Below are 15,368 nucleotides of genomic sequence, written 5' to 3' on the forward strand. Positions count from 1 at the left end.
CAATGACTGGTATGCTAATTGTGGGTTGTTTTGCATTCGATTCACATTCAAAGCACTATTCAACTAAATTATTGGATGAAAAAAAGCAAGGTGTTTCACCAGAACAAACTATTGGAGTGTAGCTGAATCATTAACTTTAAACCACATAATACACATGAGACATTATTTAGTTCATTGAATAATTCACACAATACTCATACCCCCAAATAGCTCTTATTGCAAGTTGGTCCACACCAGGCATAATCACCCACTGGGTAAACACTGGTTGAATCACGTTGAACCAAAATGGAATAAACGTTGAATTGACATCTGTGCCCAGTGGGTAATTTTTCAACTAGAATCAAGAATGAGAGGGAACGTTTGTTTTTATGCAAAACACAATCAGACATTTGCTTGTACTATCCAAAGTTGTAATACATCAGCAAACACATTGAATACATGAAAACAGAATATGTACATGCAAAACAAATAGCTGCACATTCCTTTACTACTATGTAGGGAATGAATATACTAGCCGCTTGCGTTCCTGTCCACGGAAAAGCAATTTTACCCATTGTTACAGCTTAAAATTAGAAACAGCCCATGTAATACTGCCACAGCAGAAATTCAATAGGATTTATGTGAAGTCATATGCCATAAGATGTTGTTAGTGAGCCAATTTACCCATAATTCTCACCTTATTACTGTCCCCTCTGAGAGCTAGACATTGATGCATATTCCTTGATGTAAACTCAAATATGTTGTGCTCTTTGATCCATAAAACTACTTTTGGAGAGTAATTTTCCTTTAAATAGTTTGGAATTAGGAAATGAACTTAAGCGTTGAAGGATACTCTACTGGCAACATGGGATTTAGAATATCAAGAGGGAAAAATAAAAACATAAGAAGATCCGAATGGCAAAGTGACTTCTTGGAAAAAAAGAGAACAATGATTTGATTACATGACAAACATGACACTAAATAGGGTCAGTCATTGCTAAATACGTAGATGTTACACAATCAACAGTAAACAGGGGCTACAGATAAAAGTCTCAATGGTGTAAAGTACTTAAGTAATACTTTAAAGTATTTTTACTTAAGTCGTTTTTGTGGGTATCTGCACATCACTATTTATATTGTTGACTACTTTTTCCTTTACATTTACTACATTCCTAAAGAAAATAATGTACTTTTTACTTCATACATTTTCTCTGATACCCAAAAGTACTTGTCACATTTTGACAGGAAAATGGTCCAATTCACACACTTATCAAGAGTACATCCTTGTCATCTCTACTGCCTCTGATCTGGCGGACCAACTAAACACAAATGCTTAATTTGTAAATTAATGTCTGACTGTTGGAGTGTGCCTCTGGCTATCTGTAAATAAATAAAAAAGTATACCAATTGTGCCATCTGGTTTGCATAATACAAGGCATTTTTAATTATTAATACTTTTACTTTTGATACTTAAGTATGTTTAAAACCAAATACTTTTAGACTTTTACTCAAGTCGTATTTTACTGGGTGACTTTCACTTTTACTTTCTATTAAGACATCTTCACTTCTACTCAAGTATGACATTTGAGTACTTTTTCCACCACTAAAGTCTGGACTATGACGTATGTCATTCAAATTTACAGAGCTGTCCCTGTCCCTATCACAATAAGTGTTCATCAGAATCAACAACCCAGGCATCCACAATATATAAACACATGTCATCCCAATCAAACATCCCATCAACATCCACATGAGCACCCCACCTTCAGACAGATTTCCTCCTCTTGCCGAAGACATTGTTGATGAGCTTGGCCATGGACTTAGAGCCACTGTAGCGGTGGAGGTCGGCCCGGTACTTCAGGTGATCCATGACGTGGCGGATGAGCTTGGTGAAGAGGTTGGATATCTCCCGGTAGTCCTCTGCTGCAGACACCTCCTGGAAGTGGCATCTGTGCTCCTGAGCCAAGGCACGGCCCTCCTCCTCAAACACTTGACGGGCGTGGCACAGGTCCTGCTTGTTCCCCACCAGGCAGATTGGGATGTCCATCTTGTCCATCTCTCTGTCCAAAACAGGCACACCAGGGTCAAGAAACCTCCCTCCTTAAAATGATCATAAACTTAATCAAAATATGTGTTTCTTCTGACTCATCATGAATTTCATCTGACGTTCATCACATTATTAAGTAATTAGTAAGGCTGTATATGTTTATTGAAGCAGCCCACAGTATCAAAGGAAAACGAAACAAGTAGGTCAAGTGGTGGCTTAAGTGAAGTTTCAGAGAGTTTATATAATGCAGACAGACCCTCGCCCAAAGTGCTCTTGTGATATACAGTGAGGGTGACTTCTGCTTCACATCTATTTCATGGAGTGTCAAACCATCAGGACCCAGCTGAAGTAAAATCCCACTACACAAATTAGGCCTGACCACCCATGTCATTTTGTGAGCCATATGTGAGTCTTTATCATCTCAAGCTGTCCCAGCTCACTCTTCCACACAGTGTCCGTCGACTGGCTGCAAACTACTTTCACTTAAAGTCCTGTAACAAATGTCCAGTGGAATCCCAATAGTTCCTCTAGTATTTAATCATGTTTTAATTAACGCCTCTGAGAAAATTGGATACAAGCCATTCTGGGCAAATTCAATTGAACCTGAGAAATAATTTACTCATATAATTAACTACTTTGAGCAATGAGGTTGTAAATCCTAGAAAACATGTTTATCAAGAAGGAAAAGCCTACACTTCTCTCTATGGTACAACAATGTTAAAATCATGTTGGAATCTGCCACTCTAACTGGTGTGTGCCCCCCTGTTAGCATAAATGTCTGTCCAGGAATAGGAATCATTAATTAATCAAAGCCCAATCCCTTCCCTCCGGTAGGCATCAGGCCCTGGGTCGCAGGTCACAGTCACTCACCCCTTGCAGCTCTCTCCGTGGGCTTCTTTGATCTGACATAGGATATTTTGGGCTTTGAGGAAGGACATTCGGTAGCTGATGTTGTACACCACGATAAATCCATCGGCCCACTCCACCGGCTCTTCCAGGATACATCTGCTCTCTCCACTCTGACAGGGCAGGGGACAGGGGGTGGACAACAGATGATCACAAACACATCCTCACACATCTTACCTGACTTATGGAAACTAATGGAAAAAATATTATGAATGATGTTTTGGTCACTCAAAGTCTATTTTACATGGGAAAAGGCTCCCCAGCATTACGCACTCATGCCACCATCATTACGCACACCTGACTTCCCCCTGTCACGCCATCAGCGATTATTGGACTCACCTGGACTCAATCACCTCCATCATTACCTCCCCTATATCTGTCTGGTTACCCGCTCTGTTCCCGGGTTCAGCATTAATTCTCGTTTGTCGTTGTTTACCCGTGTGCAGATCGCGGGTCCTGTTGTGTTACCTGTCTGTTCCTGATTAAATGTTAACTCCCCGTACCTGCTTCTCATCTCCAGCGTTGGTCTTTACAGGAAATAGGGTAACTGTGCAAACCTTTAAACTATTTAAGAGGTTCATTTTATTAAGTAGCCTCACCCCTCAGAGAACTATGGAATATGAGACAAGTAGTGGGAGATGAAGCTGTTGAGTACAAGCTTGTTTAAATCATATCTACGTTTATTGGTCACGTACACAGACTTGCAGGTGTTATGGCAGGTGCAGTGAAATGCTTATACAAAGTTGTCTTTGACCTAAAAACGGGGCAACCGTGTCTGTCAGCGCCATCTTGTCAACTTGAACAAGACTTGCCACAGCTTACAAATTGGTCCATGATATCTGACATCCCCTACACCATTGAAGTTGACATTTGTAAAGGTTATGGGTAAGGGTAGGGGTTAAGGTTAGGGTTTAGGATAGGGATGTTCAAAGGAGCCTGGATAACACTGACACTTAGAAATTATAGTTTCAAGTTGTATTAGTCATATGTACGGGATACAAATGGTATATACCATCCAACAAAATGCTTACTTACAGGTTCCTCAATAATGAGAAACAAAAGATAAGAATACGAACATAAAATAAATGGTTCAGTAGAACAGAATAAACATTTGAACATATGTATTATAAAGGAAGGCACAATTTATAATCCAATATTTACAGTACACATGTTTTGGGGAAAGAGGGATTGGGGCAAGTCAAAGGCATGTCAACAGTGCATGACTTTTTTTGTTCCATAAAACAGGAAATAGACCAGAGAAAGGCATGTACTGTTGTACAGCAGTAGTTCCCAAACTGTGGGGCACGCCCCGGGTCGGCAGGGGGGGGGGGGGACTCAGTCCGGCTCTAAACTTACTCTTGAAAGTTGTAATAGTAGACTGCACAAGGTGCCATTTCGATATTGGGTAGTGCATCATCAGTTCCTCTTGTCATGTCAGTCATTGCATACCTTAGAGAGATATTTATAACTTGTCAGAAATGTCCAGATCAACTAGCCCATGTCTGCTAACATTATTTTATTTCGTTTTTTTAACCCATGTTGTAATTGTTCTCTCATTCAAATATCACGAATACACATTAGACATGGCAATTTGTATAGAATTGCAAGAAAATTTGCTTTAAAACTAATTTTCTTCGCACCCCTTGACAAAATGGTTGGAAATAAGCTTTAAACCTCTCCACCAACATTAGGGGTGTGAACAGTTTGTCATGAACAGTGCTTGTGCCCATAGAAATAGACGCGGCACGTGCATGCAGGGGGAGGGGGATCATAATAAAACCCAACGTTTGGGAATAACGGGTACCGTATGCGGCTGCATAAGCAGTCAACATGTTCTAGTACTGCATGTCTCTGCTTTCCAAGGGCTGTTCATTGTGTACAGTGTGTTCTGAGCTACAGGAGATTATCATAAATCACATCAGAACACAACATACAATCTATTTCATATGCCATCAGATACTACCATGTTAGGCATGAGCTAAAAATATATGAATATATGCAGGGAACAGATCAGATATCTGTGAACACGGATCAAATACTTCCAAGTGTAACAGTCTTCCTTCGATGGAGAGCCTTTTACGGTATAAGGAGTCTGTAACACAAGTTCAAAGCATACTTATTGTAATAGGAAACCTGCAATAGTTCAAATCTGATGTAAATAGTAATGTACAGACAGACTTCTCTCATGAAATAATGATTACTGTAAGCCTCAAATCCAGGCCATGATTGTTCTGGTGAAGTAGACTGAGTTAATTAATTTTAGGGAAAGGTCTGAAGTCATATACCCCTGTGTAAACTGTAACAAATGCAGCCATCTTCCAGCATGTTAAACAAGCGATGACTAATGGGAACATGTCAACAACTTCATTCAGAAATTATAAGTTACCCTCGGCCAAGCATATCACATTAAACCAAAACACGTGTTAACACATACTATATGTGAACTTAAAGAATCATTTGAATAGTCAAATCAGTAAATTATTACTTAAAATTCACTCAATTAAAATGCCTGTGTGAACTATACTTAACTTCCTGGTGGATCTTGTACTGTGCAATATGTGTGTTTCAATTCATGTCAGACTTCCAGGGATAATAAAGTATTACAATGGTTTACTCCCTAAGTTGATGACATTGGTGAATAGCCAGTAGCAACACAGACTAACTGTGAATACAACAGATTGCATTTTAATGTCATGAGAGCATATCTATATGACATTGTAAAAACATTACTACCCTACTTTAAATATTGGTGAGAAATGTGTACTCACTGGCGTTGGAGGCATACTCTCCAATGAAACGTTTAGTCAGGAACCTTACCAGAACAGCTGGAGAGGGAGAAATGTGACATGGGTAAGACAGGTGTATTAATATACAGGAAACAAGAACATAAACAACAAATAGTTGAATTTAGGCTTGGATACTTCGGTCTTGGTAGTGGAACCCTGAATAGTTGTTTGGTAAGCTAAAACAGGGCTGTCCAGTCGTTGTTTTCCTATTCTGCACTTCTCCTCCACTCTCCCCTCCATGTGGTTTGAACACTGGGGGGTCTGGACTCCCGGGTTCTCTCCTGCATCTACATTTATTAGTTTCTGCCGCAGTATCATTTCTCTCGCTCTCAAGAGACCTTGGTTGAACATGTTCCAGTTAGCCTGAGGGATCGCACTTTCCGCTGCCTTACAAGAAAAAGTATTCCTCATCAATTAGATGCATGTTCCAACCATCAATCTAAATTTCCTCTCCAAAACCTTACGTAAATCTAGCAACTTCATTCCTCTTCTAGAGTTATGATCTAAAAACATTGTGCTTGGAGCTCATGCCGTCACGTTCTTTCAAAATCGAACCCAGAAGCAGACCAGGACAAGGAGAGTAGGAAGAAGGTGAGTATTTATTTACAAGTGAATGGGTAGATATATCCAGGTGGCGTAGCGGGCAGCGGTGGTGAGTTGATGGGAGTAAATAGGTGGATCCAATGGGGTAGCGGAATCCTCCGACGACCAGGCGGGAATGGGGTAAATGACCCGGGTGAGTAACTGAAGACAGAACAAACGGAGATAAGTTTAAGGCAAGCAATACGTAAAAAAACAAAACCAATTCTATCCAACTTGAGGCTGATACTATGGCACAACATACTGTTCATGGCTAACGATCCGGCAGGGAATGGATGTCAGGTCCGGGCTTATGAAGAGGAGAGATGATGATCAGGACCAGGTGAGCAGATAGCTGATGGGCTACAGGTGCGGGTAATCAGAACTCCCAACTGGCTACATTGCCTGGCAACCAGACAGGGTGCGTTCCAGGACGCCGGGGAAAAAATAAATAAATAAAAAACTCCAGGACAGAACAGGCAAAAAACAGACTCAGGAAACGGGATTCGTGACAGTACCCCCCCTCCGACGAACGCCACCGGGCGGACTACCCGGGGCGCCAGGGTGGAGCCGAGGAATCCAACTCCTCAGGACCATATCCTTCCCAATCCACTAAATACTGGACCCTCGACCCCGCCGTCTGGAGTCCATGATGCGGCGCACCGTGTAGACAGGACCACCTCCGATCATCCGAGGAGGAGGCAACAGAGGACTGAGGAGAACCGGCTTGAGGCAGGTGACATGAAAGGTGGGATGTACTCTTAGTGTAGCAGGCAACTTGAGTCGGACCACAACAGGATTAATGATCTTCACGACAAACGGACCAATGAACTTCGGTGACAGTTTCCTCGACTCAGTCCGTAGAGGAAGATCCCGTGTAGCCAACCAAACCCTATCTCCGACGGTATAAGCGGGGGCAGGAATACGGCGACGATTCGCCTGGATCTGATACCGGTCAGAAACCTTGAGGGCCTTCCTGGCCCGATGCCAGGTGCAGTGGCAACGACGAATGTGGGTCTGGACAGAAGGAACCGAGAGATCCCGCTCCTGAGAAGGAAACAAGGGAGGTTGGTAACCATACAGGCACTGGAAGGGAGACATCCCAGTGGCAGATGAAGGGAGAGTATTATGAGCATACTCGACCCAGGGTAATTGAGAGGACCAAGAGATGGGATCAGAGGAAACAAGACAGCGCAGCGTGGACTCCATCTTCTGGTTGGCTCTCTCCGCCTGACCATTAGATTGGGGGTGAAATCCAGATGTGAGACTGACTGTAGCTCCAATGGCCAAACAGAAGGATTTCTAGACAGCAGAGGTAAACTGAGGACCACGGCCAGAAACAATGTCACAGGGCAACCCGTGGACCCTGAACACCTCCCTAACCAGGATCTCGGACGTCTCAGTGGCAGAAGGCAGCTTGGAGAGGGGAACAAAGTGGGCAAACTTGCTGAATCTATCCACAATGGTCAGAATAACCGTGTTACCAACAGAAGAATCGTCTCAGTCTTGGCCCCACTCTCCTCAGTCTTGGAGAACATCCGGGACAGGGCATCCGCCTTCCCGTTCTTCGACCCAGGTCTGAACGTCAGGGAAAAATTGAAGCGTCCAAAAAACAAAGCCCACCGGGCCTGACTGGAGTTGAGACGTTTAGCCGATTGCACGTAAGCCAGATTCTTGTGGTCAGTCCAGACCACAAACGGTTGCTCCGCTCCCTCCAACCAGTGATGCCACTCCTCCAAGGCAAGCTTCACAGCGAGAAGCTCCCGGTTACCCACATCGTAGTTTCTTTCAGCTGGAGAAAGACGACAAGAGTAGAAGGAGCAGGGATGGAGTTTACAGTCAGTGGAGCTACGCTGGGACAGGATGGCGCCCACCCCCACATCAGACACATCCACCTCCACAACGAACTGACGGGAAGTGTCAGGTTGAGAGAGAAATCGGCTCTTCAAATCTAGAAATGCTCGGTCTGCCTCAGGAGACCAACAGAACTTTCTGGTGCAAGACGTCAGTACAGTTAAAGGGGCGGCCACCCGGCTGTAATCACGGATAAACCTCCGATAAAAATTTGCAAACCCCAGGAATCTCTGGAGCTGCAATCTCGTACCGGGCTGGACCCAATCCCGAACCGCCCGAACCTTCTCTTGGTCCATCTTGATCTCTCCCCTGGAGATGATGTAACCCGAGGATGGACGTCGTGTGGGCGTGAAATTCACACTTCTCAGCCTTCACGAAAAGACGGTTCTCCAATAACCGCTGCAGGACCTGCTTGACATGCTGAACGTGGCTAAAAGCTCCTTCGAGAAGATGAGGATATCATCCAGGCAAACGAACACAAAAATACCAATCATATCTCTCAGAACGTCATTCACCATACTTTGGAACACAGCAGGAGCGTTGGTCAGTCCAAACAGCATCACCTGGTACTCGAAATGTCCCATCGGAGTATTGAACCCAGTCAACCACTCGTCCCCCTCTTTGATCCGAACCAAATGATAAGCATTACGTAAATCAAGCTTCGTAAAAACCGTAGCACCCTGTAAAGAATCGAAAGCCGAGCTCATCAAGGGCAGGGGATACTTGTTCTTGACCATAATATCATTCAAACCCCGATAATCAATACACGGTCGAAAAATCCTGCTCCCAGAGGTGATGACGAGGGCCGAATGAGACCTGCAGCTAGAGACTCCTTGATGTAGGTCTCCAAGGCCTCACGTTCAGGTCGAGAGATACTGTATAACCGTCCCTTGGGAAAGGCAGCTCCAGGAAACAGATTAATCGCACAGTCATAAGGTCGGTGGGGAGGAAGGGACAGAGCCTTCTGTTTACTGAATACTTCACCCAACTCGTGATATGTTTCTGGAACCAGGGACAAATCAGGAGGAGCAGAGTCACTGACCTGACTGGAAACGGCAGGAGAACAGGCAGTCCTAAGGCAGTTAGCATGACAATCAATGCTCCAACTCGTTACCTTACCCGTCACCCAATCAAACGAGGGATTGTGTTCCTTCAGCCAGGGGTAACCAAGAACCAGAGGAACATGGGGCGAGGACAGAATGAAGAAGGAGCGAAACTGAATGATTCCCTGACAACAACATCTTAACCGGTTCAGTCCTCATAGTGATCCGTGCCAGACTACTGCCGTTCAGAGTGGTTGCTTCAATGGCTTCCGGCAATTGCTCCTTGGAAAGCCCCAGCTGTTCCACCAAGTCGGCATCAATAAAGCTGCCATCGGCACCTGAATCGATAAAAGCGTTCATCTCTAAGCTCTGATCCTTATTCATAAGGGTCGCAGGAAAACGGAGTCTGACAGGATCTTTGAGAGGTTGAAACTGGCACGCTAAAATTCCTCCCAAAACTAGCGAGCCGGGCAGTTTAACGGGCGCTGTGGACAAGCGGAGATGTAATGTCCCGAGCTACCACAGTAGAGACAGCTGTTGGTCTCACGTCTACGTTGGCGCTCCTCCTTAGTTAGCCCGTGTCGCCCCACTTGCATTGGTTCAGGATCTGGTGGCAAGACCCCTCCACTAATCCCGTGTGGGGAATAACGATCAATACGTTCTGGTTCACTTCCTGAACCGAATGGTAACAGAGTTGCTGATTGATTGGATGGGCCCCACTGCTTCTCCCTCCTCTCTCTCGGACTCTATTATCGACCCGAATAGATAAAGTGACCAAGCTGTCGAGGTCACTAGGCTCTGGATAGGATATCAGCTCGTCCTCGAGTTGCTCCGACAACCCCTGGTAAAAAGCCGCTTGTAGTGACTCCTCATTCCAACCACTCTCCACAGACAATGTCCTGAACTCGATCATAAAGTCTGCCACACTGCGAGCTCCTTGGCGAAGAGTGAACAAACGTTTAGCTGCGTCCTTACCTCGGACTGGATGGTCAAAAAGCTCTCATCTCTCCTGTGAACTCCTGGTATGAAGCCATACAGGTCTCCTGTCGTTCCCAAACGGCTGAAGCCCATTCCAGAGCTCTTCCACGCAGCAGTTCAATAACAAAGGCTATCCTAGCCTTGTCAGTGGCGTAAGAATGGGGCTGCAGATCAAACACTAACCCACACTGCATAAGAAACGAACGGCATCTTCCCAAATCCCCTTCATATTTATCAGGCGTCGGTACCTTGGGTTCACGGAAGGAAACCGCACCAGACACGGCAGGTGAGATGGGTGAAACAGGTGGTGAATGAATCACCGGCAAACTGAGCTGATCCTGGATTTGTGTCAAGCTAGCAGATAAGTTCTGGATTGAACCCGCCATCTCCTGTAGCGCCATCTTGTGTTGTCCCAATGTCTTCCCCTGCTGGGTAATGGCATGGCAAACAGAGTCCAGGTCCGCTGGGTTCATCCTTGGCCGGATCGTTCTGTCACGTTCTTTCAAAATCTAACCCAGAAGCAGACCAGGACAAGGAGAGTAGGAAGAAGGTGAGTATTTATTTACAAGTGAATGTGAATGGGTAGAGATATCCAGGTGGCGTAGCGGGCAGCGGTGGTGAGTTGATGGGAGTAAATAGGTGGATCCAATGGGGTAGCGGAATCCTCCGACGACCAGGCGGGAATGGGGTAAATGATCCGGGTGAGTAACTGAAGACAGAACAAACAGAGATAAGTTTAAAGCAAGCAATACGTAAAAAACAACAAAACAAATTCTATCCAACTTGAGGCTGATTCTATGGCACAACATACTGTTCATGGCTAACGATCCGGCAGGGAATGGATGTCAGGTCCGGGCTTATGAAGAGGAGAGATGATGATCAGGACCAGGTGAGCAGATAGCTGATGGGATACAGGTGCGGGTAATCAGAACACCCAACTGGCTACATTGCCCGGCAACCGGACAGGGTGCGTTCCAGGACGCCGGAAAAAACACTCCAGGACAGAACACAGGCAAAAAACAGACTCAGGAAACGGGATTCGTGACACATGCAGCGATCTCTAATTATCTGTCTTGGTGATCATTTCCCTCTGGTCACGGCTACACTGTAGAATGTTACACTGTTTACAGTGAGGGAAATTACACGTTCGTATGCAAAGCATAGAAATAAGCAGTTCAATTGTTCTGTTCATTTAGGAGACCTTGCAAGCCTCTACAGTCAAACACAAGAAACCAGACAGTTAAAGAAATACTTCATGATGCAAACACATACATTATTCATTCAGGCATTTACCTGATTTCCCTGCTCCCTCGCTGCCCAGCAGAGCCTACTTGATGTAATTCATGTCTGCAGACTGGTGGTGAGCAGCTGAGAAAGACTAGCTAAACTCTCTTTCTTTCTGCTGTCATGTATGCTAGGCAGAATCAGGATTAGAACTGTGCTTGTAAGAACTGCTCAGCCACAACAGATGCCTGTGGAAAAAAGGAAAACATACATAGTGTTTCATGTCCCCTCCCACCCAATAAGGAGAGTGCCAAGTTGGATTACACAGAGGTCACCACAACACTGAATACCTTAACAATCTCTCTTGCTCCTTTCCAGTTAAAACATGAATAGTAGCCAGGGGGAGAAATGGCACTCAATATAACTTAACAAAGTTAATATGTTTTCTAGATAATTTGATTACTTTCTTTCATTTATTGTTTTCCCCCCTCAGGACATGGCAGATAATGGTAATATATTTGACCTCAATTTTCAATGCAGACATCTAAAAAGACAAAACCTTGATGCTTTCTAAATGGCTCTTTCACATTCACTGTACCAGTCTAGAGTCCCACCTATCTAGGGTTTGTCCTTGGCCTCTGGGTACACACTATGTAAGCTGCTGAACATCTGCAGTGCTGTGGGGATAGACAGGGCTTTAGGGAGACCAGAAACAGTTAATGCCGCTGATACCTCCCAATTACCATGGCTAACACATAAGCTAAGCATTAAATGCCAACATATGTCCAACGTATGAGGCATGGTTTGATTGCAGGGTTCAGTACCTTTGAAAGGGAGGTACAACAATCCACTTTCCCTTTTTCCCCCTACAGTTCAAAAAGAACAAAGAAAGTCATTCAATTCTTCAAACTTCAATTTCATGGACTGCTTCACTAGTCAAAAAGTCCTTTCATTTATTTGTATTTTTTACACCGGCTGTTTTTCCCCATGTCTACCACTGTCATTGTTGACTAAAGTTCACAGGGGTGTCGCATAATTATCCTGTTATGTTTCATTTTACGTCTGTTACCTGAAAGGTTGCAGACCCCAGGAATAAAAGGCTTAAAATGTGCCCAGGACCAAAAATGATGCAGCATATTGTTGCCTGATTGTTCCATGAGTAGAATCAAATCAATAAGCTTCACTGAGGGAAGCACAGCAGGGAGACAAGACTGAACACTGTACAGAAAAAAGGACACATTGGGCAAATTCAAAGCAGACAACATCACATTATGACAATCAATGAAGCCAGCACTTTATGGTGTGAGAGTGACAATAAACAGCTAGACTGGAAGATGCTGTGTTACGCAACTACCTTTATTAGAGGAGGATCAGGTAGAATCAGGTAGAATACAAGACAGAACAAAACGGCTGGGGAATGTCTATAATGGTGGATGGAGTAAAAACAGGTAACAACAATGCCCTTGTCACTTAGTAGGCCATGTTTCTATATGCTGTACCAGCTGTTATCTAAGAGCTCTCATGAGATAACAACCAGAGTGGTACTCTTGAAAACACGCAAATGAAGACGACAGTCCCTCAACAACAGTATTTAGTGTATTATTTCTGTCTTTCAGATCCAGTCCCAAGACTGCAGTTTGGGCCCTACCATACCCTAATGGCTCTGGACTTGTGGAAGTGTATCAACCCACAGTCATGGGAGATTTTTAACCTACAGCCAGAAATACCTCATTTTGTCAGACAGACAATCGATGTTCATACCATCTTCTCTCAAGAAACAGCCATGAACTGATCTCAAACTGCCACTTTGGACTAATACCCCGAATGCATCGGTCGAACTATTGTTATTCAACAATAACATTTGACTTCACTACATACAAAACACTTACCAATGATTGACAATTTTCCTATTAAAATAAATCCATGCTCCGATATGTGTGGCTAATCAAAAACAGGCATCACAATACCAAATAAAGTAAGGAAGTAGTTCATAAGGATTGGAACTTTTATGAACTACACCATTCCCCTAAAGTTGAGTAGTAATCACATTATATTTACTAGCAGAAAAACGTGGAAAAACACCACTAGTCCCGCAAAAATGTTATCCTTTATTGGTAATGTTAAGAAAGAAGTGGTGTGCTCTTGACATGAGACAGGGGCCAGCAGCAGAGCAGCATTTCCAGAATAAAGAGAGGTTTACACGCTGCAGGCAGAGTGATGACATCATGTCTGTCTTCATGAGAACCTCCTGGGAACAGCATCTCCCTCCAGCATTGTCAGGACAGCAGGCAGACAATCAGCGTCTTAATCCTGCAGGTATTGAGGGAATTCTCCCAGACAGCACTCTGATCTGATTGAAGACTCATCAGGATACTGTCTGTAGAGATGAACCAGAATGAGTCTATTGGAGTGAGAGTGTGCATCCCAAATGGCACCCAATTCCCTATATAATGCACTTCTTTTGACCATGGCTTGTATGGCTCTGGTCAAAAGTAGTACACTATGTAGGAAATAGAATGCCATTTGGAACGCATCCGTGGGGTGATGGGGCAGGATTCACTAGAATAATAAGATTTACTAAGAGCAAATGTGTGTTTCTGTCAGGAAGGAAAGATGATATCATCTCTTGGGATGGAACAAGTAACCCAGCTTGGTTCCTTTCATCAAAGGAGAACTGTAACCGCTTGGAGGGGCAAGGAATTCACTCTTGATCCAGTAAATCTTTTCACAGGAATATATGTGAGAGGTCTTTTGATACAAATTCATCTCTGCTGGTCTGCCTCTAGGTGCTAAAGTTGGCACGTTTTAAATGCTCCTCAGTTCGTACCTTGCTGAAATTCAATTTCTAGTTTGAATTTTTCATTCGAATTTGGGGCTTAGGATTTCTTAACTTTTGAAAGACGCCTCTTTGGCCTAACTACATGGATTGACTGTCCAACAAAAAGGTATTTCATTGTACATGCAAATCCAATAAATCCATCATGCTTTTCCTTGATTAAAAGATTCAAACGTATGGTTAGAGAGAGTATGAAAGGAGCATAGATCGTATTCTTTAGTTAATACTTAATGATGGTGGTTAATATAATATGATATTGTTTTGCCAAGACTACAGTGTGTTTTATCATCTTGTTTCTTCTTGTGACGTCCATGGCTCACAACTCTGCTAAAGTATTTTCCAGACTGCTAGCTAACCCACAGTCAAGACAGCATCGCTTCTCACTGCTCACCACTCACAGATTCAGGCTCATTACAGTCCAGCCAGGGCCGGCACTAGATATAAGCATAACTAGCGACATAAACAACCGCTTAAGGCCCCACGACCGCTAGGGGACCCCCAATCCACATATTTGAAATAAAATATAAATAATTCTAGGAACTCAGTTGGGGTTTCAACTTACTGTTGAGAGTTAGAATAGTAGAAAACATTAGGTGCAATTTCAGAATTTGGTTGTGCATCAGCAGTTTTTCTCTTGTAATTTCAGGTTGGATAAAAGCAGAAGGCTCATTTTCATCTTGCATGGACTAATTGAGTATATCTTATCATAATCATGGTCAAATTACCGACAGGGCACACATGGCACATGCCCAGGGGGCCTCAATTGATTTTGTTAGTCACTCTCACTCAGATATCATATTAACATAGTTTAAGTCATGGCAAAATGTGTAGAATTTCAGGAAATTTGTTGTAAAACCAACCATATTTTGCTTAGGACCCCAAAAGGCTAGAGCTGGCCCTGCATCCACTACAAATACACCAGGCTGCTCTGTTATTCTTGTGCCTTTAGTAAAACATTTCAGTGTGGAATGCTTTAATGTCTGCATGATGTTTCAATCAAGACTTTCGAGGATAATTGAATTAGAGAATTGGTCGGGGCTAGCCGGTGGTTTTCAAAGGGAGCCGGGATTTATCATACATCATTCACTGCCCTCATCCATAAGCAACCAAAAGGACCCTGTGAATCACCTTTAATG

At 43.7% G+C, this 15,368-nt stretch overlaps 1 protein-coding gene across 3 annotated transcripts; it reads right to left on the reverse strand.

Annotated features, from left to right (window-relative positions):
* Positions 1–347: 347 nt before the first annotated feature.
* Positions 348–11,618, reverse strand: LOC118393991 (ras-related and estrogen-regulated growth inhibitor-like protein). 3 transcript variants are annotated; one of them, XM_052462597.1, is made up of 8 exons: positions 11,466–11,618; positions 10,984–11,166; positions 10,739–10,881; positions 6,563–6,702; positions 6,326–6,462; positions 5,701–5,757; positions 2,897–3,045; positions 348–2,039 (listed from the first exon to the last, which is right to left on the reverse strand). In XM_052462597.1, the coding sequence occupies exons 6-8, from the start codon at positions 5,713–5,715 to the stop codon at positions 1,745–1,747; spliced, it is 459 nt and encodes a 152-aa protein (XP_052318557.1). In that variant the 5' UTR covers positions 5,716–5,757; positions 6,326–6,462; positions 6,563–6,702; positions 10,739–10,881; positions 10,984–11,166; positions 11,466–11,618; the 3' UTR covers positions 348–1,744. The 3 variants fall into 3 exon arrangements, with proteins under 3 accessions (XP_052318557.1, XP_052318556.1, XP_035643156.2); XM_052462596.1 differs by having other exon boundaries at positions 6,563–10,881; XM_035787263.2 differs by lacking the exons at positions 6,563–6,702; positions 10,739–10,881.
* Between the last annotated feature and the right edge of the window lie 3,750 nt (positions 11,619–15,368).

Source organism: Oncorhynchus keta, chromosome 14, assembly GCF_023373465.1.
Source record: "Oncorhynchus keta strain PuntledgeMale-10-30-2019 chromosome 14, Oket_V2, whole genome shotgun sequence".
Lineage (NCBI taxonomy): Eukaryota > Metazoa > Chordata > Actinopteri > Salmoniformes > Salmonidae > Oncorhynchus > Oncorhynchus keta.